Source organism: Mixophyes fleayi, chromosome 5, assembly GCF_038048845.1.
Source record: "Mixophyes fleayi isolate aMixFle1 chromosome 5, aMixFle1.hap1, whole genome shotgun sequence".
NCBI classification, from domain to species: domain Eukaryota; kingdom Metazoa; phylum Chordata; class Amphibia; order Anura; family Limnodynastidae; genus Mixophyes; species Mixophyes fleayi.
Window position 1 is genome coordinate 256342669 of NC_134406.1, and position 25442 is coordinate 256368110.

Sequence of the window (25442 nt, forward strand, 5' to 3'; positions counted from 1 at the left end):
TGAATGGGGCACCATGCCAAATGAGATTAAGAATCTAAGTAATATTGTGGGAGATCTCTATATGGTTTTAAATGCCCATATGATCCGTCATTCTGCCAGTCAATCGGGTCAAATTGCAGAGTGTATGGGAACCAAAAAGGGCCGCCAATACCTATTCGCGCGTAATCAGGATCGTTTTGAGATGTCGAATGCGATGTTTGGAAAATCTGGCCAAAAAGATGCATTGGATCCTTGGTCTGGTCATGCAGTTTCCCTTAAGATCCGTCCAGTTGACAACACAGAAGATTCAAGTGTCTTTGAATGTGACATAGTGGCGGGCACGAGCAATAGATACGGCAACACTGCTGGGTCACAGGTGTATGGAGAATGGGCCACAACCCAAATAATGGGTTGGGATCTCGCGGTCTGTCATGCAACATGATAACAATTATATAAGAAAGGTAATTACATATTTTTATGCATAGAGTGGCTTGTGAGTGACTGGAAACCATTTAAAATACAGGATTAGGGGTTAATCATCATCATTTATTTATATAGAAATTCCTTTTGTACAGAGAATATTTGTCACTCACATCAGTCCCTGCCCCATTGGAGCTTACAGTCTAAATTCCCTAATATACACACACAGACACACACACACAGACTAGGGTCAATTTGTTAGCAGCCAATTAACCTACCAGTATGTTTTTGTAGTGTGGGAGGACACCGGAGCACCTGGAGGAAACCCACGCAAGCACGGAGAGAACATACAAACTACACACAGATAAAGCCATGGTCAGGAATCGAACTCATGACCCCAGTGCTGTGAGGCAGAAGTGCTAACCACCGTTCTGCCCATTAATGTTATGTTGAACACACGTATTTCCTATTGTTAATATACTTTGTAAAATGTGATTTATATAGTCTTTAAGGGAAACCCAACACAATAGCAATTTCTCTTATTATCTGGTAAGTGGAATGTTGAAAACAATCTCCATACTACAGGTGACAAGTACACCCCCTTCCTTTTTATTTTTGTTTGGTTGTGCCAGCTGACAACCAAACTCACCAAACTGTAAGGAAGGGGCTGGTATTGTCATTTGTATCATCCAAACAGTTGTGAAAGAACGGCTTAGAGAAAACTGCATTTGTGTGCAGTACTAATGTATATGTATATTGGGACAGAGGGCCCTTATACAGACTCGCCTGGTTCCTTGATGATTAATCCATCAGGTTGCTTTCTCTGCTACTGAACACAGAAAACCCCCCTCCGAATATATTTTATTTGATATTATCCAAGAGTGTCCTGAAAATGTAAACAACCCAAACAATATAAACTTTATTCAACTTGTGATTTTCTCTGTAAAATATACAGGTGAATTGATAGAGATCAATATCTCTCTCTCTCTCTAGATCTATATAAATAATCAGGACTCCTCACGTTTAGAGTATTTGTATCTGCCACACAAAAGATAGAGAGCTGTAGATTTCTCTATGAGGAGAGCCGCATACAACACCAGCTAGGTGTCTATAACTCACTTCTGGATGTGTAAATTGTGGAGTCAATACTCTCCAATGATTCAGCAGTGGCGCACGCAGGGGGTGTTTCTGAGTCTCTAGAAACCCCCCCCTGCGCTAACTAAGTGGCCACTGTCCTATACAGCAGCCGCGGCGCTGTCAAAGAAGCGTCCAAGGTGGTGCTGTATTGTATACAGCACCGCCGCAGACGCTTCTTAGACAGCGCCGCGGCTGCTGTATAGGACAGCGCTGGCGAAACGGAGCTGCTGCGCATGCACAGCAGCTCTCTCTCTGTTTTTTTTTTTTTTGGGTCGGCGGGGGTAAACCCCCCCCCCCCCCCCGACAATCCTCCGTGCGCCGCTGATTCAGTTACATATTGTTCTGAATCAGTGAAATCACCTCTGGTTTTCTAGCTAGAGAGAATGGCCAACATCAGGGCCCCAGTGCCTGTGTGCACGAGAAGTGAATAAAAACACATAAAATCCAACGTGCGATTTGGTGGTTTGCTTTTGACGCATTTTCCATGCTCTTCGTACGTCGCACTTTTACCAGTACAATAGAGTGTGTGAGGTTACAGCGTGAGTAACAGGGCGTGATGCTGTCTAAAACTCTAAGACACAGTATTAAAATGTTATAATGCAATAATTCTTACTTGTCCCATTTTTAATGTGCTTTTTATTGGTTTCTTTTGTGAAAAGCAGAAAATAGCTAAAAGATCAGTGTGACTGAGCCCTTCAAGGAACACTGCTACTCTATCCATATGTATACAACTCTTTTTTAATGAAAGATATAGGGACCTTGTGTGCAGTATTCTGCTTAACTAACTCTGCACATGTTCAGAAACAGACTATAGACCAGAGCACAAAGTGCATGCAATTATTTTTTCCAATGCAAAAAACACGTCTGACTGCCTGCGATTTCAATGGCGGAATTGGGAGGGAAGGGACTCATGTACGTAGGCAATGTACAGCAAGAGCGGGCCAAAGTCGAGCAGGCACACTTCCATCCCCAATTCAAGCTCTGGAAATCTTGCAGGTATGCGATTTTTAGCCGTACCACTTGTACCAGCTACAGGGCAGGTGTAAGTGTTGAGTGATAGTGATTTTTTTTTTCTGCGTTCTGATAGGAATTTAAATTACACATATGCTTTACGCCGATCCTGCAGTTTGTTCCATCTGTCTGCATACAGCAAGTAGCGTATTGGAGGAGCGTACTTGCACCCTAGTCAACTGGAAATGTTTCCTTAGATCCACATGTACTTGAATACGAGCGAATGTACGCGAAAGTTATTTCCATTTAAAAAAAAACCAAAACAAACAGATTACGTTCACTTTGCGCTCCTTGATGAACCAGCCTCTAGTGTACTTAGGCACCAATCTAAGAGGCAGATTTAATTACATGCAATTGAGGAGACCCTGCTGGATATTACGGTATTAAAACATCTCATAAGAGTGTGAACAAAATAAAGGCTGGAAATCTGCCACAAAATCTTAGATTTCCAGAAATAAAAAAAAAAAAAAAAAAGAATCTCTTTAATGAAGGCTGGAATCGGGCTTTGCGTTTTGTTTTGCTGAGCATTTCAAAGAAACAGAAAGTTAATGATAAAAAAAAAGACCAATAAGGATGCAGAGTCAATCTATAAGGGGTCACAATGATACGTGTTCCTGCCTCACAGCACTCCTGCTTTGGCTTTCGTTCCCACCATAGTTCTATCGTGGTAGAAGTTGCGAAGGCTTCCTGACTCAAGTTTCCTCCCACGGCCCAAAGATAAACGTGTAGGTTTCTGGCTATATTATTATTCTGTGGGTGTGTGCTCATGTACTTAGCAAACTCCACCTGGGTAGCAACGTATATGACTGAATAAAAAGATCTCCGATGCAACACTGAAACATATACTGATGCTAAATAAATAGAGGGCAATATTATGGACTATAGACTGAGCCGCTAAACAGAGTGAGGCTCTGGGGGAATTCAGTTCTGAACAAGTGCCGTTGGACGCCACGGCAGCCCACGTGTGGCTGCGGACACTAGTTTACTACAGTAGAGGAACCTCCGCTCAGTTTTACTTTTACTAGATACGGGCAAAAACGAGCGAAGATTTCAGGTCTATTCACGGGGCATTCTGGTGGCACTTCGCTCAGAAGTGAATTGCCCCTTTGTTAGTAAAAAAAAAAAAAAAAAAAAAAAAAATTTCTGTTGTGTATTGACTTACCATTGCTTAATAGTGGCATGAACGAAAACACAGAGAACAGTATGAAACAAAAAAGCAACATTAGGTTTTCAGAGTAGTGTAAAGTGGTACTAAAAACCAATCTGCAAGACAACCAAGTAATATCTTGGCTTCCATCCACACACACCTCTCGATATACCAAATTTATTTTCAACAAGGTCCAGTTGGTCTATAGCAGTTATTATGGTATATCTCGCACAAGCAGCTTGTCGACATATCACTAAAAGTGTTAATATATTGACCATGAGAATGAACAAGACAAAAACCGGTCTTCCTGCAAGGTTAGTATGTCTTCACAATCTCGTGAGGTGTTATGCGCTGTTGCTTATTAGTTTCTATTTATTTAAACTATCGAGTGAAAAGAATCTTGGATTAGAAAAATAAATCAAAAAAAATAAATCATCCACCCTGGCAAAACTACACGTTCACACATTCCACTCACACCTCCACTGTCACTTTTCTGTTTAATCTCCTTGTCGGGAAATGTGCGTTTTGTTAATGAGAATCTTTGCCAGCAAACCCTTCTGAATCCAGTCTAATCCTGACATTTATTGTAAATGTACGCCATTCTAGCTATTCAAAGCCGCGTCATTGTAATACTGAATAGCTGAAGTTATTTTTCACACACATGCTTGGTAATATTTCTCTTATATTCCAAGTACAACAATAAAACAACTAAAAGAATAATGATATTAATGCCAATAAGAAAATATGCATCTCCATGATTCACCATTATTATGCCCACAGAAAAAATATCCACAGTGAGAAGAATTACATATTGGTCTGGGGGCCGTAGCATGCGCACAACTGAAGAATTACCTATTGGTCTGGGGGCCGGAGCATGCGCACAACTGAAGAATTACCTATTGGTCTGGAGGCCGGAGCATGTGTACAACTGAAGAATTACCTACTGGTCTGGGGGCTGGAGCATGGGTATAATTGAAGAATTACCAATTGGTCTGGAGGTCGGAGCATGCGTACAACTGAAGAATTACCTATTGGTCTGGAGGTCGGAGCATGGGTACAACTGAAGAATTACCTATTGGTCTGAAGGTCAGAGCATGCGTACAACTGGAAGATTCCAGTTTCAATGATTAAATTGAAATACATATTTGTGACTCATATAGACTCCACTTTAAATTACCCTCAATACTCTCACCTATTGCTCCTATTTGGGACACATCGGGCTTTCTACTCCCTGTTTCAAACAGTGGATGTAGGCAGGGATTAGAGATGTAAATGATCTTAATGTAAAAACAAAAATTGGTCTTTGTTTTTTTTTTTTTAATCCTTCTAAGTTAGACACTTTCTTATGACACTACCACCATGGGACACTAGGAGACTCCTACTCTATTTGAAAAAGATCAATCTAAAATCTTCTGTTCGAAAAAGGTATGATCTCATCGATCTATAATTTATTGATAGATGTCACCATACATTCTCAGGGATGTCATAAGAGAGAACGGGAGACAGACTTAGGATCACCTCCGGGAGACTCCTGCTGGGGAGAACTAAGGGAGGGTTTAGCTACTAGCTCAATCTCAACTCGGATCAAAGAAATATATAAAACTTTATTATAGGTGGTACTACACTCCTGAGAGGATCCAAAATGTTCCCTACTAATATGAATTGTTGGTGAAACATGTATAGTTTGGAGCACAGAAGGGAACGGGGGGACATGATTTAAACTTTCAAACATATCAAGGGTTTTAACAAGGTGCAGGAGGGAAACATTCTACAAAGGAAGAGAAGTATTAGAACACGAGGACACTGGAGGGAAGTAGGTTCAGAGGAAATGTGAGGAAAAACTAATTCACAGAAAGGGTAGTGGATAAGTGGAATAGCCTCCCATCAGAGGTGGTAGAGGACAATACTGTAGAGCAATTCAAACATGCTTGGGATAGACATAAGGATATCCTTACAAAGAACTAAGGATTAAATAGGGTTTGAGATTACCATAGATTAAAAAATGGGCAGACTACATGGGCCAAGTTGTTCTGATCTGCTGTCAAATGTTTCTATATACCCACATATCATGTCTTCTGGGATAAAGTGTACTCAGTAATTACTCTAAATGACTGAGAAACAATACCAAAAAGATAAACGGAGCCTTTTCCTCTTTCACCCACAAAAGAATGTAATTAAGCCAAACCAAAAATATTGGTCTCTCACATCCTAATGGCTTCAAAATCTTTAACTACTAAAAACTGGAAACAATAACAATCTCCCTTATTTCCAATAGTTACAACTATGTATTGTTTTTATTTCTTAAACAAAACGCACAATAACAAAGTTTAAAAAAATTAAATAAATAAATAATGCAGATATAATATAAAAGTTATATTGTATCTGCCTCCTCCCGCCCTCCCCCAAGCAGGTAATATGCCTTTTCTTGGTGCTGGGCAATAGCCTCATTCATTTTTTCAAAAATTCAGGCAGAAAAAAAAAATTAAAGCATTGCGGTAACACATCTTCACATTTTCAACAGGTTACTGCCCATTGTTTTAAACACGACAAACTAATTTAGAAAACTATAATATTTTGATGTTTTAAGTACAACAACACATAACAGATTTTGTTTTAAAGAGGTTGAGGTGCGTTACATTTTCTTGCATCGGTACATTTCAGCCGACACTTGCAGTCAACCTATCCGCAGTATCGGTTTCAGGTCATGAGAGCAATAAAAAAAAAAACAACATACGTCTTGCAGGCAATAGAGCTTCAGGAGCTTAACAGGGTCATTATATTGCTGGGTGGTAACACCAAATATCCTTGGACTAATGACTGCACACGTGGCACTCGCACCACCAGATGCTGGAATGATCCTTTTGTATCCGCAAACACTTCCATTTCATGAATGTGCTGGTTGTTTGTGACGCTAAACAGAATATACTCAACGTTCCGTCTTCCAACGTGATTAAGTGATAGGGGAGGTTTATTTTTATTCTTCTAAACAATGTAAAAAAAGATATTTATTTTATTCCCTTTTTCTTTTAAATAAAGGAAAATAATCTGTGGATATGGAAGGCACCCCAGGTTGCTAATACCATTGCAAAATCCCAATACCGCAGCCAAACAAAGATTCCAAGTAGCGCACAACAATTACGGAGGCATTATAAACCGCACCTCTGTGGTCCTTAAGGGCAGTCTCAGATGTCTACAAAGATTGGATGTTGTGCTGCTGTAGTCACCTTCTAAAGTTTGTGCCATAATGGTTGGTTGCTCTGTTTTGTACAACATTTGGGTTGAATACGGCTCACAGTTGAGGTGCATTCTGTCATTTGTCAGGATTTGGATCTCTCTCTTCCTGCAGCAGAGATAAATGATACAGATAGCTGGGTCTGGTGCCATGACATTGAAGAATTCCTCTCATGTGATTGTATTCATTTTACTACACTGCCAATGTAAGTGATCAGTATCTAGCTATGGAGGTGTGTCTGCATAGATTACATATGGGGTTTGCTTGTCACTGGGAGTTCCAAGGAGCTCACTGCACAGATCCTGGATTCTGGCACATCTGGAAGCAGCAGGCCAACATGCCGATACCTCATCTTCTTTTGCTTTGTCTTGTGCTCTCCAGCTTCATTCTCATATTGCTTACACCTCTAACCCTTCTACCTCCAACCGTTCCCCGCACACTTTTCCTTCTCTCTCTCTCTCTCTCTCTCTCTGGCCCTTTCACAGAGCATTGGGATCGCAGCTAAAAAGACCCATCATCTCTCCAAGCCAAGGGTGGCAGCCACAGAACGAGGACGTTTTTAAACAAAATCCATTATGTGTTGCATTAAATAGTTGTTAGTCCCAAAGTAATGTAATTATCCGGATAAGTTTGCCATTATTAAAAACGAAAGTCTCTATTTATCAAAGGACGGAAAGCTCGATCAGCAAAATCGGAAACAATTAGCACCAGTCTCTATTTTTTCGCTGGCAACAGTTTATTTTCACTTTGCTCCATATATAATAGGTTGCCAATGGCGATAACATTGACAATCACTCAAGGCTCCCCCATTCCGCAAAAGATCTGCGTCTCTGATCCACCCTCATTACATCCTCCCATTCCCGGTTACAGGACTTTTTTCGGGCTGCACCCACTCTATGGAACTCTCTCCCTCGCACAATAAGACTCTCCTCTGGTCTACAAACTTTCAAGCGTTCTCTGAAAACCTACCTATTCAGACAAGCTTATAATATTCCTCAACCACCCTCTTAACCTCACTACCTTTAGCCTGTTACACAATTTCACAGAAGACAACTACCCCCGGACCAACATTGTTGTGTGACAGGATCATTTAGCTTATGAGTCACTTTTACCTTTGCAGTCTGGCTGGGCCAAGATGCAAAATGTATACTTAACCTCATGTGTCAATCTCCCATTGTCCCATAGATTGTAAGCTTGCGAGCAGGGCCTTCTCACCTGTCTGTTTTACCCAGTTTGTTTATTAGTTTATTACGTTTGTCCCCAATTGTAAAGCGCTACGGAATATGTTGGCGCTATATAAATAAATGATGATGATGATGATGGGGTAAACCATTTATCAAATGAGGCCAGTACTTATACCGATGCCATATAAATTCTGTAAATGAACGGTGTTAATACATTAAGCAGCTAAAAAAATAATAAAAATATTATTTTCGGGGAGGAGGTGACGAGGGGTCATTGGCTCAATGAATATTGGCACAGTTGTTCAAAAAATGTCTGCTGATATGTTATTACCGATAGGTGTCTCTTTCATTGCTTATAGGCATTCTTTTAACTTGTTAAGATTATTAAGATTAAAGGTAATGTGCCAGTCACTGCCCTATACTGTGTGTGGGCACAGTCAACAGATCTGATTATAAAAGCCGATATATCCTTATAAAGCAGGCTTGGGTTATTTGTGGGTTATTGTGGAACCACAAGTATCTGAGCGGGCAAAAAATGAAAAAAACATGAAAAAATGACTTTCAGAATTGTGGATTAAGCCTCACAAAACAGGAAGCAGTTTATATTTTTTAAGGCTATAATCAAATGTGAAGTGAACTTCCATTAGGCTCTGTCAAAAGACTCCCTCCTCTAGATTACTAATGCTACCCGTATTGTTGTGCGAGACAATGCAGTGTTACTTTTGGATTGCAAGACAAAAGGTAATGCATGCTCTGTACGTATATGAAAAAAATACAAAATTATATCTTGTCAAGAAATTAAGATAAAAAAAAATAAAAAGCAACCAAAAAAAAAACAAGTTCTTTTTGTTACAACCTACAAAGCACCTAGGTTTCAAGCCATGAATTACATTTACCTAAATTGACATAATTGGTCTCTGCGATGACCACTATTGTCTGTATAATTTCACTATGAAAAGAACGGTATAATTACACTGCAGCTATGACATCACTACTGTAGAAGAGATTAACAATTAGTCGCTGTTACAAGGTTTCATGTGCAATGAAGTCCTGGATGTGAATGGCACTACCTGGGTAACAGGTCAGCGTGAAATGAGACGAAAAGTGGAGATCTTTATAAGTAACACAGGTCATTTCATAAACTTTCCATGGGCAATAGGACAAACGTACAAAACAAGATGATTTCTCACTAACTGGCTTTGCCAAATGATAGGATTTAGCCCCGAATGTGTAAATATGATCTGCAAAATAAAATGGAATAAAAAAAAAAAAAACACATATTGCAATAGTGCAAATTATTATGAGATAAAAAGTATTATTTTCACTCTTTATTTTGTAAGACTCAACCTAGGGGGTGCTCAATTGTAAAAAGTAACATTTCATGAAAGCTGCCTATTTAAGTTTTAATGCACTTTTTAGCTAATGCCTGGAAAGTGTATTAAAAAGGTAAATGATTTATTAAAATTGTAGGCTGAAGAATAACCTATTTTTGTGCTACGAGTACATAAAAGTACAATGTATGAATAGCACATGGAACATGGTTTCCAAATGCATCACCAAAACAAATATAAAGTGCACCTTGGTTTTTATGTATTTATGACGGAACTCTTCATTTCCAAAAAGAGAGTCTGCATATAAAAAAATCCCTAAAGGCAGCATCGGCATACTGTTTTCTAGTAGAGGAGAGTTGAGAAGGTTGTGGAATTATTGCATTACAAGAATCATAATATTCTTGTGACAGGATGGACCTCCTATGCCACCCTGTCCGCTGTGCTAGGGACGGCTGGACTTGCTTTGCCACGTCCCCTTTTCTTTATCCCAACGCCCTCTAACCGCAGTAGGAGGGGCTTTTGCTGTTGCCTCCACTAGGCTCCTTAGCAACACCTAGAACCGCGTTCCTCTGGGTAGCTCTCGCTGTTAGTGTAGCCCCTTCGCTGGTCACCTGGGCTGGTACCCCTGACCTCTTGCCTACAGATCAGGGTTGCTGTGGATGGTTCCCCCTGGCCTATCACACTGGCCAGAACTGCAGGGAAGCGGGCAGAGCGCTGGTACTAGACACTGGGTTCCAACCTCAGAACAGCTGGACAACGGATTAGATTGGGTCTTATCTGTAGGTCACAGGAATTACAGCAGGTAAGTAGGCGTCAAAGCAAGTTCCTTAAGCAGTGATGTTTATTAGCTCAGGAAGTCGTAAAAGGGACAGTTACACACTAGTTTGCGGTACTAATGATTTACAGAAAGTACAGATGGTATAATACTATATTACATGGTTAACCAGTGCGCTTTTTATACAGTTTTACCCAGATACTATAATTCAGCCTCCTGTCACTCTAACCAATCCAGATGCTTTATACAGCCTCCCATAAATCAGCCTGGAGGGGTTTAACACCTTTTTACATTGCTGCTAGTGGCACCCGTATGCCTGAGGTTTTCTATTGAATGTTTATCATAAGGATATTACATTTCTCTAATCTTGCTTTAAACGCAATTTAACTTGAAAAATTCACATTCATCTGTGATCAATTGCATAGGGAGTCTACCCGCAAGTATAATTACCTCCTCCTGCCTTTCAGGCTCAACAGACGTTTTGGTCACTCAGTGATACAAAGGTCTAATTAACATGAGATTACCTGTCTCCAGACAGTTTCAAAACCCAAACATGACATACTGTCTCAGAAGTCAAAACATTTCCACACATACCAATATAAAAAGATAAGTAAATTTGCAATGATATACAGGAGGGTACACTGCACTCCTAATTTAAAAAAAAACAATAAGTTATTTCTATGTGATCCAGCCACAATTCTTTAATATTACATATCTCTTTAGACAGTGATCGAAGGGGGGTGTATACGGTGGGATGCCATAGCACCACTTCTCCTACAGCCCTGATTGTAACACTATCAAAATCTATTTACCTACATTCCCATGACGAGACGAGAGGGGGGAGAGAGAGAGAGGGGGGAGGGGAGAGATGGAGCGCTGCGAAAGCTTAATTGTGGATGAAAAAATTGAATACATCTTGAAGTGGGCCTTCATTTTTGCGATTCAAAAGAATAAACTCAAAACTACCAATAAAAGTCATGTTAGACAGTTGTTCAAGGAACCTTTTAAAAATGATAATCTTCATCTTTATTATATTTTTTAAAGTACATAATGGATTCTGGATTAAACTGGCTTTGTCACAAATAGAAATTGTTATTTTTCTTATCCTTTCCAGGATACAGCTAATGAAAGGCAACAGCTCTCTGTCTGCTTCAAGTAGGGATGTGCACCGACCATTTTTGGTGTTTTGGGTTCTGAGTACCTTAAGGTTTTGGGTTCTAATGGGTTTTGCCAAAACACCCCCCTCAAGGTTTTGGGTTCTGATTTTTTTTTTAAAAAGCATAAAAACTACTAAAATCCTGTTTTTTTGTTTGTTTTCACTCCTATTATAAACCTCAATAACATTCATTTTCACTCATTTCCAGTCTATTCTGAACACCTTACACCTCACAATATTGTTTTTAGGCCAAAAGGTTGCACCGAGGTAGCTGGATGTCTAAGCTAAGCGACACAAGTGACATAAAGAGCACATAATGGCAAAAAAAGAGGTGCAAGATGGAATTGTCCTTGGGCCCTCCCACCCACCCTTATGTTGGTGAAATAGGACATGCGCACTTTAACAAACCAATCATTTCAGCAACAGGGCCTACCAAACTGTGGCTGAAATGATTGGTTTGTTTGGGCCCCCACACAAAAAAAAAAGCTATTCATCTCTCCCTGTACAAAGTAAACTGGCTCTACTGAGGCAAAATGTCGTCCTCATCCTCAGATTCCTGGCCCCCTTCAGTGTGAACTTCCTCATCCTCACACATTATCAATTCGTCCCCGCTGGACTCCACAATCACCGGTCCCTCTGTAGTCTCTGGAGGCCATTGCTGGTCTTGATTGAAGAATTGATAATTCATTTTTATGAACATCATCTTCTCAACATTTTGCGGAAGCAACCTCCTTCGCCGCTCACTGACCAAGTTCCCCGCTGCACTAAAAACTCTTTCGGAGTACACACAGGAGGGGGGGCAACTCAGGTAAAATAGAGCCAGTTTGTACAGGGGCTTCCAAACTGCCTTTTTTTTATCTGCCAGTAAAAGTAAGGACTGTGACATGTCTACTTGGATGGTGTCAGCAAAGTAATCCTCCATTTTTTCAATGGTGACAGCATCCAATGCAGCAACAGTAGACATGTCAGCAATGGTTGGCAGGTCCGGACCAGATGTTCTCTGCATTACAGCCAGTGGGTCGTTTATGAAATCTCAGCTGTTTCCTCTCCTGACCAGCAAGTCTTTGCACCGCTATAGACTTGTGTCCGCCGGAAACAGAGACACAACATACGCTTTAAACCGAGGATCGAGCACGGTGGCCAGAATGTATTCCTCTGACTTTAAAAGAGTGACCACCCTCGGATCCTGGCAAAGCGTACGAAGGGCTTCATCCACAAGAGCTACATGCTTTGTGGAATCGCAATGGTTTACCAGCTCCTCCCTCACTTTCTCCAGCTGCTTCTGCAACAGTCTGATCAGGGGAATCACCTGACTCAAGCTGGCAGTGTCGGAACTGACTTCTCGTGTGGCAAGTTCAAACGGCTGGAGAACCTTGCACAACACGGAAATCAGTCTCCACTGCGCTTGACTCAGGCGCATCCCCACTCCTTTGCCTATGTCGTAGGTGGCTGTGTAGGTTTGAATGGCCTTTTGCTGCTCCTCCATCTTCTGCAGCATATAGAGGGTGGAGTTCCAGCGCGTCACAACCTCTTGCTTGAGGTGATGCCAGGGCAGGTTCAGGCTTTTCTGATGTTGCTTGAGTCTGCGGTAGGCAGTGGCAGAATGCCGAAAGTGTCCAGCAATTTTGCGGGCCACCGCAAGCATATCCTACACACCCCTGTCACTTTTCAGGTAATGCTGCACCACCAAATTTATCGTGTGGGCAAAACATGGCACGTGCTGCAAATTGCCCATATGTAATGCCCGCACAATGTTACTGGCGTTGTCCGACACCACAAATCCCCAGGAGAGTGTAAGTGGGGTAAGCCACTGCAAAATGATTTCCCTCAGTTTCTCTAAGAGGTTGTCAGCGTTGTGTCTCTTACTGAAACCGGTGATACACAACGTTGCCTGCCTTGGAACGAGCAGGCGTTTCGGAGATGCTGCTACTGATGCAGCTGCTGCTGTTGCTGCGGAAGGCGATGCATCTACCCAGTGGGCTGTCACAGTCATATAGTCCTTAGTTTGCCTGAACCACTTGTCCACATGTCCGTGGTTAAGTAGACAGTGGGTACAACCGCATTTTTCAGAGCACTGAGGACACTTATTCGTACTTCTCTGTACATCCCGGGTATCGCCTGCCTAGTGAAGTGGAATCTAGACGGGATTTGGTACCGGGGACACAATACCTCCATCAACCGTCTAAATCCCACTCCACTGATGGCGGACACCCGACGCACGTCTAACACCAACATAGCTGTCAAGGATGCAGTTATCCGCTTTGCTATAGGATGACTGTTGTCGTACTTCTTGCTCATGGCAAACGACTGTTGTACGGTCAATTGTTTAGTGAAAGACGTAGCGGTCTTACGACTTCCCCTCTGGGAAGATGACCGACTCCCAGCAGCAACAGCAGCAGCTGCAGGATCCTCCGGAAGAATCCCGGATTGAAGAGGACTCAGTCATGCCGGTGACATGGCCTGCAGGACTATCTCTGATCGAGATCGTGGAGGAAATTGACGAGGAGGGTGTTGCTGGTGTGGATACAACGGGACCAAGGGATTTAGGTGTCCCTGGACTGCTGACGGTCCTAGCCACAGTTCCTGAACTAAACACTGAATTATGAAGGGTCTTCAGGTGATGTAGAATGGAGGATGTCCCTAGGTGGCCAAGATCCTTACCCCTGCTTATTGCAGCTTTACATAAACTACATATGGCAATACAATTGTTGTCCGGATTGGGATAGAAATAATTCCAGACCGAAGAGGTGGATTTTTTGGTCTTCTGCCCAGCCATGACGATGGGCTTTTTCATCCCATGGACAACAACTGTTTCCCCCCCCTGGTGCCTTATTTAAGATAACCACATCAGCATCCTCCTCGTCAAGTTCCTCCTCAGCGCCAGCTACATCAATATCCTCCTCCCGGTGTACAACATTGACACCTTCATTATCCAAATCTGTAACTGTACTGTGGGTGATCCTTCCAGCATATGCAGAGGGCGTGCTGCAAATGGTGGAAGGAGCCACCTCTTCCCGTACAGTGAGGGGAAGGTCAGGCGTTGCAACCACCAACACCCTTGGACTCGCCTTCGGGATTTGTGATGACATCTCTTTAGAAGGCAGAGTTGTTTGCTGTGTTGTTGATGACAGCTTTACTCTCTTAAATTTTTTTAGAGGGGGGGGGGGGAGGAGGAGGGCTTAGATCCTTGGGTGAAGCTGAACCACTAGTCATGAACACGGGCCAGGGCCTAAGCCATTCCTTGCCACTCCGTGTCGTAAATGGCATATTGGCAAGTTTACGTTTCTCCTCAGATGATTTCAATTTCTTTTTTTTGATCATTTTAGTGACCTTTGGCTTTTTGGATTTTACATGCTCTCTACTATGAAATTGGGCATCGGCCTTGACAGACGACGTTGATGGCATTTCATCGTCTATGTCATGACTAGTGACAGCAGCTTCAGCATTAGGAGGAAGTGGTTCTTAATCTTTCCCTACTTTATCCTCCAAATTTTGGTTCTCCATTATATGCAGCACAAGAGAGCGTACCCCTAAACCACACACACTCGTCAAAGCCTTTAAAAATTATATGCGGCACAGGACAGTACCACTGAACTGGAATTATATCGCAGCACCAATGGACTTATACTGCAGGAACAGTGAACGTAGTTATATCGCAGCACCAATGGACTTATATACTGCAGGAACAGTGAACGTAGTTATATCGCAGCACCAATGGACTTATATACTGCAGGAACAGTGAACGTAGTTATATCGCAGCACCACTGGACTCAGCAGGACAGAGCACAGGACACAGCACCACTGGACTCAGCAGGACAGAGCACAGGACACAGCACCACTGGACTCAGCAGGACAGAGCACAGGACACAGCACCACTGGACTCAGCAGGACAGAGCACAGGACACAGTATCACTGGACTCAGCAGGACAGAGCACAGGACACAGCATCACTGGACTCAGCAGGACAGAGCACAGGACACAGCATCACTGGACTCAGCAGGACAGAGCACAGGACACAGCATCACTGGACTCAGCAGGACAGAGCACAGGACACAGCACCACTGGACTCAGCAGGACAGAGCACAGGACACAGCACCACTGGACTCAGCAGGACAGAGCACAGGACACAGCACCACTGGACTCAGCAGGACAGAGCACAGGACACAGCACCACTGGACTCAGCAGGACAGAGCACAGGACACAGCACCACTAGACTCAGCAGGACAGAGCACAGGACAGCACCACTGGACTGAGCAGGACACAGCACAGCACCACGAGAAAGAGCAGGACAGAGGACACCTAACACACCCTCCTTCTTCCCTGATCAATGCCCGAGTGAAGATGGCGGCGGAAAGCGGGGAATATAAAGAATCCGGATCTCGCAAGATCCGACAGCGGGATCCTGACGTTAAGCCTCGTATTCAGTTTTGCGATCGGCGGGAATACCCGAACAGTGCTCGGATCCGCACTGTTCGGGGGTGTTCGGATTGCGAGAATCCGAGCCCGCTCATCCCTAGCTTCAAGCAACCCGACCTCTCCGCCATGACACTTAACCAACACAGTAGTTGGGACTTTGAATCCTGTGTTGTGTCTCTCCCATGTAGAACTATTTACAGATAAAGAGCCGTTACAGATAGTACCCGCTATTATGAAAGTGTGAATAACTAGGTATCAATTCTTTTTGATAAAAACGTTAGATAAAGGTATCAATAATGTGCCTATAGAAGTTTATGGTAGACATGTCTACCAAGTAACTCAAAACCATTTCAGTGTCCGCTACCCTTCCTAATTCCAGAATCTTTGTGGTATTTGAAACACCACAGTATGATAAAAGTTCAGGCTAAAAAACAAACAAAAGAAACAACAAACAATCTTACATTTGTATATCCACGCCAGTTTTATTTTCTTCCAATATATAACAAATGTAATTAAATTCAGAAATGTAATGAATTGCCATCACAGGTTTAAGCCATCCTGATAGTTTCGACTCCAATCTGTCCAACATGCTTTGAATGTGGAATGAGTGTTTACAGGAAGCAATGACCACAGGGAGAAATAGACAAACTAGAGACAGATTGACTACATTTCTCAGGGAAACACAAAGACTGGATGAACTAAACAAAGAAGAGAAGTGATGGCAAACTGAGAAAGAGGTTCACTGAGCCAGAACAACAAAGGCTCCGAGAGTAAATATATGATCCGAGTTACTGGGGAATAGCAGACAGAGCCGTTATGCATCACCAAAAACACACAATTTAAAACAAAATACATTCTCTTGTTTCTAAATGAATTTGCAATAACCAGTCTTGGATTCAGCCTGGTCTGTAACTTACGTTAATAAATTATGCATAAATTACAAGGGCACTGAATATGACTCAGCCAAATAATGAATTATGTGATTTGATGGAGCGTTTTTGTTTTTTTATTATTATAATATCTTCTGTAAAGAGACCTTTTTTTGCTGCCCTTTGTCTCAGACCATGTTATGTTCTTCTTTGTACTCCTCTCTATCTAAATCGCTACTAATTATCTTGACAAATATATAGTCTATGTAAACATCTCAGAAGCTTATCAGAGCACAGTACATATGAGATAAGATTAGGTTCATGTCAGCAACTCTACTTTGGACATAAGAGGAATGTAAAATGGTATAATGCAGAAGTGTTGCAAGGTAGAGAAGACGTTCACCACACTAAATTGGCCACTCATGTTTGTGGGCAAGTTGGACACTGATCCTGTTTGGTAGTGCGTGGCCATCATAAATCACCACCATTAACATACGTAGACATACGTAGGAATTATAATCCTGGCTCCACACCCGCCAATGCTTGCTTGCACTAAGCACAACCCTTCAACCTGTCCCTCTCCAGTGAAACTAGTCCAAAACAGAGCTCATCATCTCCCCCCCCCCCCCCCCCCGTCCTAGTGTCTACCCTTCCTTTAGTCTGCCTCAAAGTTGACATCATCACACTCTCCCCTGTTCCCTATGGTGGTAATCGTTTTACCGATTACGAGCACAACAAGGTTGACACCTACAAGAAAAATCTGATTGGCTAAAAAAAAACGAATAGAATAAAAACGGACTTACCTGAAAACCAAAGCTGTAGATGTCCGAAGGGAGCGTCCTGCTGACAGCCAGAGATTCTGAACACCCAGCTGTCTGGCACTTCAGTGTGACGACAGTGCGACTTAAATCAATGTGAATTTAAAGCAACAGTATCAGGACACCGCAGGTTAAGTGTTTAAACACTTAACCTGCGCTGTCCACACATTGCCGCTTTAAATTAACCTACATCTAAGTCGCACTGACATCACACTGAAGTGCCAGACAGCTGGGTGTTCAGAATCTCTGGCTGTCAGCAGGACGCTGCCTTCGGACATCTACAGCTTTGATTTTCAGGTAAGTCCGTTTTTATTCTATTTCTTTTTTTAGTCAGTGGGATTTTTTTCAGGTGTCAACCTTGTCGGAGTTCTCGTAATTGTAAACTGTACCCAACCCGTTCCCTAAGCCAAGCAGACTGCCTTGTTGTCATCCCTGACTCCACCCTGAGCTTCACTCCACACATCCAGTCCCTTGAGCTGTCTTGTCGCTTCTTCCTTCGAAACATTGCCAGAATACACCCTAATCTTCATCTTTACTCCTCCACATCTGCTGCATCACTCTGCAGTGCTCTACAAGGACAACCCAATAACTTCAGAATTCAACTCAATCTATGCACTCATCTTTAAAGCCCTCCACAACTCCTCCCCTTCAGAAACCTGTGACTTGCCACTAGGTGCACTCACCCTCTTCAATCTGCTTCTAATCTACACCTCTCCTCTGGTAAGTACCTCTCACTTCCACCTCCTAGACTCCTTCCACAAGGCTCCCCATGGAATTCCCTACCTCGCCTGACCACTCTCCCCCAAACTTCAATCTTTCAAGCGCTCTTTCAAAACCCACCTCTTTACTATAGCTCTTATATATAGATCTTTCCCCACCCGATACTAATTTCTCTACATGTTCTGCCAGCTCCAGTACCATGTCCACTTGATGTCCCACTAGCTCCTATTGTCTCTCCCTCTCGACTGCAAGCTCTGATGAGCAGAGCCCTCTCTACCCTCACATCCGCACCTCCTTCTTTCCTTCTTCAAACCTCGTTTGTACTTGTTCTGTTTTCATGTGCGACTATTTTGTATGATTTGTAACGGACTATCCAGCACTGCTGAGTTTTGTGGAGCCTTACAAAAAAAAAAGATGAACAATAAAGCATAAGTCACACAGTCAATATGTTACAAAAGATAAAAATCGGAATAAAAAAAATTCCAAAAACGTAAGTAAAATATAAACTTATGCAGCTCGGCTGAAATATTCACTTGAACTCTGTTAGTATCGCTATATAAACAAAGTACATCATTAACCTTGGATTAACCCGGATATTTAAAAAGCTACATACAAGACAGCCATCATGGATCGGCCATACTCTAACAAGTAGAATTCCTCTCTGAGCCGCCTGCTTATCACGCGCTAATATCGTCTAAACGCCTCTTCTGTACCACAGTGACCCACTTTGTTTTTTAACTGAATTTTATTTTGAAAATAAAAGGTATATAAATATTGGCTGTTAGTCTGAGCTTAGTAGAAAATAAAAGACAGGCAGCCAAGAACACTTAGGTGCTATAAAAAATACAAGTAAAAACATCAGCGAAAATGTACATCAAGCACGTTTGACATGCGATTGTTAACATACGTTTTTACTCCAGCTCTGAAGGTCACTTAGGGGTATATTTACTAAACTGCAGGTTTGAAAAAGTGAAGACGTTGCCTATAGCAGTCAATCAGATTCTTGCTGTCATTTTGTAGAATGCACTAAATAAATGACAGCTAGAATCTGATTGGTTGCTATAGGCAAGATCTCCACTTTTTCAAACCCGCAGTTTAGCAAATCTAGCCCTTAGACTTTCTTAAAGTGGAACATCGCAAGTGGGTATGGGATCAGTGGGTATGAGGCCCTAGCTGGTAGCACCTCCAGAGAATGTATAGGGAAGTATAGGGGATGGGTAAGGGTTGCATAAACTGTGAAGAGAATGGAGGTGTGAGGGTTGAATTCTGGTTGCAGCACTGTGCATCAACATATCCCCCAGCACCTCAAATGACGATTTAAGGAGCCCCCCCGCCACTCCATTTGCCCCATGGCTCCATAAGCGTGGCCCCCACTACATGGACAAACTCACTCATGAAGCTCGCAAACGTTAATGCAGTTTCATTTGGATTTTTGCGCTGCTGATCTCAGTTTAGCGCATTTCAGTATTACCTCACCAATTATTTGGTGAGCACAAGTTTTATACAGTTTATTAACTTTTTATTGCAGGTTATCAAAATGCCCTTCCCCAACAAAGCCAAATTGGCCAATTCACCCAAATCGTACCCATCTGACATCTGATTGACCCAACAGGTCTGTTTGAACAAGGTATAATGATAACCAGTTTCCATTCCCACTACCTCACAATTGCCACAATCTACTTCCCTACAATCTAATCTCTTCCTTAGACTATGTACACTGGGTAAGAGAGAGTGTTTGACCTCTGGTGTGGTCAGCTCTGTCCATCACATGACAGACTCAGCAGTCTATATCCATAGAGTCATCAACGAGCTCTATGATAAACGTGACTGTGGTACTGTCCAAGAGCGGTAAATAGATGATTAACGACGTCTATTGTGGCAGCAGCTATAGCTGCCTCCCCTGTCCACAGATCACTGCACCCGAGGTAGAACGCTCTTGGTTTACCCAGAGGCCGAGGTCATGTGCTTCTCTCACCAGCTATACAAACAGTCTTCATGGACCTTCATTACCACCTTCCACACACACCAGGGGGTAAATGTATCAAGCTGAGAGTTTTTCGGCGGGTTTGAAAACCCAATCAGATTCTAGCTATCATTTATTTAGTACATTCTACAAAATGACAGCTAGAATCTGATATCCACTTTTCAAACCCGCTGGAAAACTCTCAGCTTGATACATTTACCCCCAGATTCACAGTCGTGCATGACGCTTCCACTTTTTGAAAAATAAATATTAATTTCTGAAAGCCAAAAAGCATATGACATTACAGAGATGCTGGCCTATACTTTATACTTTCAAATGTGGACTTTTTTATTATTATTTTTTTTTGAAGTGGCAGAAAATTTTAAGCATTTTCCTTTAAGAGACATTTAAAATCAATACAATATTTGCTGTCCGAACATATATTATTTCTGTTGTAACGCTGAATATAGCCACTGTCAACTGAAAAACAAGTAGTATCGGTGGGAACACGGAGGGGGGAGATTACACTTGGAATGCAGAATCTTATATTACAATGACATTGTAGGTGAAAACACCAGTTTGAATATTACCTTTTTTTCCATCCTCATCCATTCTCTCTTCTTGAGGCTGATCTTGCTCACTGTCTGTGGATCGGAAGGGCTTGTAAGAGATGATCATCAACCCATTCCCGTCCAGTTCAATAGCCGCGTAATGCGGGACAGATTTGCCGTGGAACTTCCTGCGTTTCACAATTTCACATTTGCCGTCTGTGAATATAAAAAAAAGCAATACATTCTATAGAGTCGCATTCAAATCAAAAGTGAACAACCTATTATACCCACACAGGCTTTAGGCAAATTGCTCAATTACAACACCGGTGTTGGGAGCAAAAACTCATTTGGTCTTAAGACTGCAGCAAAATTGCAGTTTGTCACATAATTGCCAGTGAAATCTCTTGCTGTAAAAGCATCAATATATTGCTTGAGGTAAATGGGCAAGTCAAGGTAAGAAAACAATAGGAGTTCTTAATATTATGTTGTATTCACCAGAAATGAGAATACTTAAAGAATACATGCCTCTGGGTACCTCTAAACATGTGTGTGCGTTACAGCTTACCAACACAAGAGGGCGCTGAGGCAGACTGATAAGCCTTCTGCACGGTAGACATAGGGACACAATTTCATAAAAAAATAAAATATTAAATGGTCCTTTTACCATAATATCAATACAAATGTCACATTGGGGGGGGGGGGGGGGGAATTCAATTGGCCGCGTTACTTGAAAAAGTAATAGTACGCATAAATACCGTCATTACGGTAGTTTTAACGCCGGCTTTTTGCTCGGGTTATACTTACCGTAAATAACGGTAATAGCTTAAACGCGGCGGTGCTTCGGGGGGAATTCCCCCCCCCCCATTGTGTCTATAAACTGGCTGCACTTTCTTCCCTTGTAAACATAAAATAAAGATTTTTATTCAAAACCTTCATTCACGATTAATTTATCCTGGTCCTCCTTCCCAGGTCGTGATGGTCTTCACTGAGACGAGAAAAAAGTCTAGTCACCGAAAGACTTTGCCCATATTTGCTGCAACTAACGGAGTTCTGCAGCATTGTCAAATCAGCTGCGCATCTTCCTAACACTTACTATTAACATTTATTTAAACAAATATTTAAAAAATAAAAAAGTCGGCAATAAAACAAGACTGGGTATATAACAAACAGACATGGAGGTAAAAGGAAACGACGGAAAGGATGCAGCAACAAATTTCTTTCACTCTGCTTTAAGCTCTCTCGACTACATTCAGTAAGGCAGAAGAGCAATTCATGTATAGATTGTAAGCTTGCGAGTCAGGTCATTGTGCGCATGCCAATTCCTAGTCTTGTTTTTATTATTGTAAATGCAGCAGAGTATGCTGGAACTATAATAATTATTATAATAATATCAGCCAAGAGAGCCGTATAGGCAAAATTGAAGACAGACTTTTTCAGGGGAAACTCTGTTTCTCCAACAAGACTTCTCTGTGAAGCTCTGCAACCACAGCAGGGGGTGTTATCATTGGGAATTTGAATTTTTTTTTTTTTCTTTTTACTTGAAATTTAAAAACCTAGTGACAGCTGGTTGGCAGGAGACATATTCTATTGGACATATAGGCCGACGCTGGACTTCTGCCACGTCTGTGAATGTGGAAAAAACGTTTTGTAGCGGCAAAAAGGCTTTGCAGTCACCCGCTAAATAATTTCCCTAACGCAGTGCTATCCAGCTACTGAAGATAGGTTGAATATTTGGTCTGGATACACAATCTTATTTTTGGTTGCGGTCACAGGACAGAACTTGCCAAAAGTAGCATTAAAATGTCCACAGCTGGTAAGAATTAAATCGGAGTGATCACTTTAATACAGAAATAAAAAAGAAGTTTAAGAATTACATTAAAATTGACAAACCACTACTGAATGAACCCATTGCATTGTTACAGACTAATACTAGAGAATTTCTCCAGAATGTGAATGTTTAATAATTGCTTATTATTTTTTTCCAGCATCTACTCATTATTATAATTTGTTTAATTGATATCATCTCTAACTTGTAATTTTTAAAGTCTTTGCTTAGAAAATGACTAATTGTCATGCTTTTTAACTATGTTTACTGCTTTCATTATATTTAGATATATGTAAATGGATATTTTTCATATTTGTATTAAATTAAAGAAAACCAAGCGCCAATATAATTTTTCGTTTACTGAATTACAATAGTTCTGTGTTAGAAAAGTTTAGGAATAAGGCCCATAATCAGCAAGTAAAGTCCCGATCCTCTCAGCTTGTCCCCACCAGAAGGAGCAAAATTTCAGCTATCTGGACACACTGACCCTTGGCCATGAACCGCACCAGTACACAGTTATACGAACCAAACATACTGTGCTTATGCCACGAAAGCTAACTTTTATCAATGTCTTGCATGCAAATACCAGTCATGGGGGTATATTTGACTAAAAACTGGAGATGTGCCTATAGCAACCAATCAGATTCTAGCTGTCATTTTGTAGAATGATCTAAATAAATGAGAACTAGAATCTGATTGGCTGCTATAGGCAACATCTCCACTTTTTTAAACCCACAATTTAGCAAGTATACCCCCTGGAGTTTCACTGATCTGTCTGTAGGAGACATTTTCTGCACAGGTCCTGGGTACCGGTAGACTTTAGCGGCATTGTCCCAGGGGAAGTTCTGCCATGTTGCTGGTGTTGATACAGCCTCGCTTAGATGAACTACAAGCAGCAGAATCTACTTCCATAGCTGCTCTGGATGAACCTACGGTGGCCAATACTGATCCAGAACACAAAGTGAAGCTGTATGAGAAGTCTGGAGGGGCTCCATACCTGCTGTTTCTGGCTTAATGTCATCTGATGTTCCAGAAGTGTCCTCATACTTATGCCACAGATTCCTTGAGTGTCGCATGATTCTCACCCTGCTGAAGGTAGAAGCCCTAGCCTGGGCCACCCTGCTATTAAAGACAAGGCACAATGCCAAATTCCCTTTCCCTGCAAGAGTTTAGCAAAGCCTTCGATGATCGGAAAGTCTTATTCAATCTTCAAAGTCCATGGTCTGTGCTAGACTACACTATAGAATTCTGTTAATGAATAGATGATGTGGGTTGCGTCACACCAAAGAAATATCAGTGCAAAAGACTCTATTGGGAGAAGAAAATACTCACTGTCCACAACAAGCTATACAGACCTACCGGCACAACAAAGCGTCACACCTGAACCTGCAACAGGCTCATTTAAGAGCTGTAAAATTGATATCTCTAACTTGCAATTCCACTTCATGTCTCTGGTGAGAACCCCGTAAAGCCATCTTGCACCTAATTTTACAGGTTGGTGGATGCTATGGAAACTGTGCAGTGTGGAAACCCGTCAAAATATGACATCAAAGTCCAATCTACTGCCACTGAAGAACACCCTACACCATTTACTCATTTAAACTTTCACAGATTTCTTATACTACAGCCCAGTTTTGCTTGATATGTGGCATAAACTAATTATGAGAGGACATTGGGAATGTCTTTGTTCCATGGGGGAATTTAATTCCACCCAAAGTACGCTATTACGGTAATATTAACCCGTTTTTTTGAGCTGTGAGCATTAGAACTACAGTAATAACGGTAATTATACGCACTATTACCGTAATAGCGATTATAGTTTTAGCGCGGCGGTACTTCAGGGGGAATTATATTCCCCCCCCATGTGTTACTTTGCTGTGTTTGAACATATTACATTGTTTGCAGTGCATCCAGAAATGCTCTTTTCTGTAGTAGTTCAACTGGTGCAAAGTGCATCGCATTATAAGTATATATAGTATATAATAAGTATGTATAGTATATAATAACTATAGGTACAAGACCCAGGGGTAAATGCATCAACCTGCAGGTTTCTGGTGGGTTTTAAAATTGGAGATATTGCCTATAGCACCAATCAGATGATAGTTATTTATTTAGAACATTCTACAAAATGACAGCTAGAATCTTACTGGTTGCTATAGGCAACATCTCCACTTCTCAAACACGCCGGAAACCCGCAGTTTCATGCATTTACCCCCCAGTCTCTGGGACCTCAGAGGTGGAGAGTTCAAACACTTTGCAATTAGAAAAGTACTCCATCAGCAAAGAAGGGAATGCTAATTGTGCCCGCTCACACACAGACATTTAAAATTAACCTGTCTCACATAAGCAAATCCCGTTTCTGTATTTCCGTGCAAAAATTTGGCGTTAATGTGCCTCGATCCAACCAATCCCGCTCATCACCTCTGCCGACTCAGCGCTCTTGGTCAGCAAATTAAATGTGCATCTCAAAAGAGAATTTGTACTGCAGGTTTGCACAGGTCTGTAAATGATCCCTAGAACTTGTACACGCGAGTGTTGAAACAACGGTAGTGGAGACAAAACTGTTGCTTTTTAAGCATCCTTGAAGCACAACGCACACAATCTACTTAATTCATTAGAATGCATTCTATGTATCCATTAATTCCAATTAATGGATAAACTGTATCCTTTGTTGGCAGCATTAATGCGAATACAAACTATCCATTTATTAGGAACTAATTAAATAATTGAAGCACAAACTAAAGGTCGTCCCTGTGTATAGGAAAAGGGTGAACTTTAAAGGGGTTTAACTCAACTTCCTATAACTTTAATTAACTGCCTTGTACAGTGCATGCCTTCCTGGAACTCTAACTACACAGTTTTATCATTCTGCTTTCCTTACTTGCATTTCAGCCAAGTCTTTATATCAT

General features: G+C 41.7%; 1 protein-coding gene across 2 annotated transcripts in view; it reads right to left on the minus strand.

Annotated features, from left to right (window-relative positions):
- Positions 1-25442, minus strand: part of NUDCD1 (NudC domain containing 1) — a 104762-nt gene that overhangs the window by 33601 nt on the left and 45719 nt on the right. For both annotated transcript variants that reach the window (XM_075213967.1, XM_075213968.1), the window contains one exon: positions 20748-20924. In XM_075213967.1, the coding sequence (XP_075070068.1) occupies positions 20748-20924 (177 nt within the window). The remainder of the gene's footprint in view (positions 1-20747; positions 20925-25442) is intronic.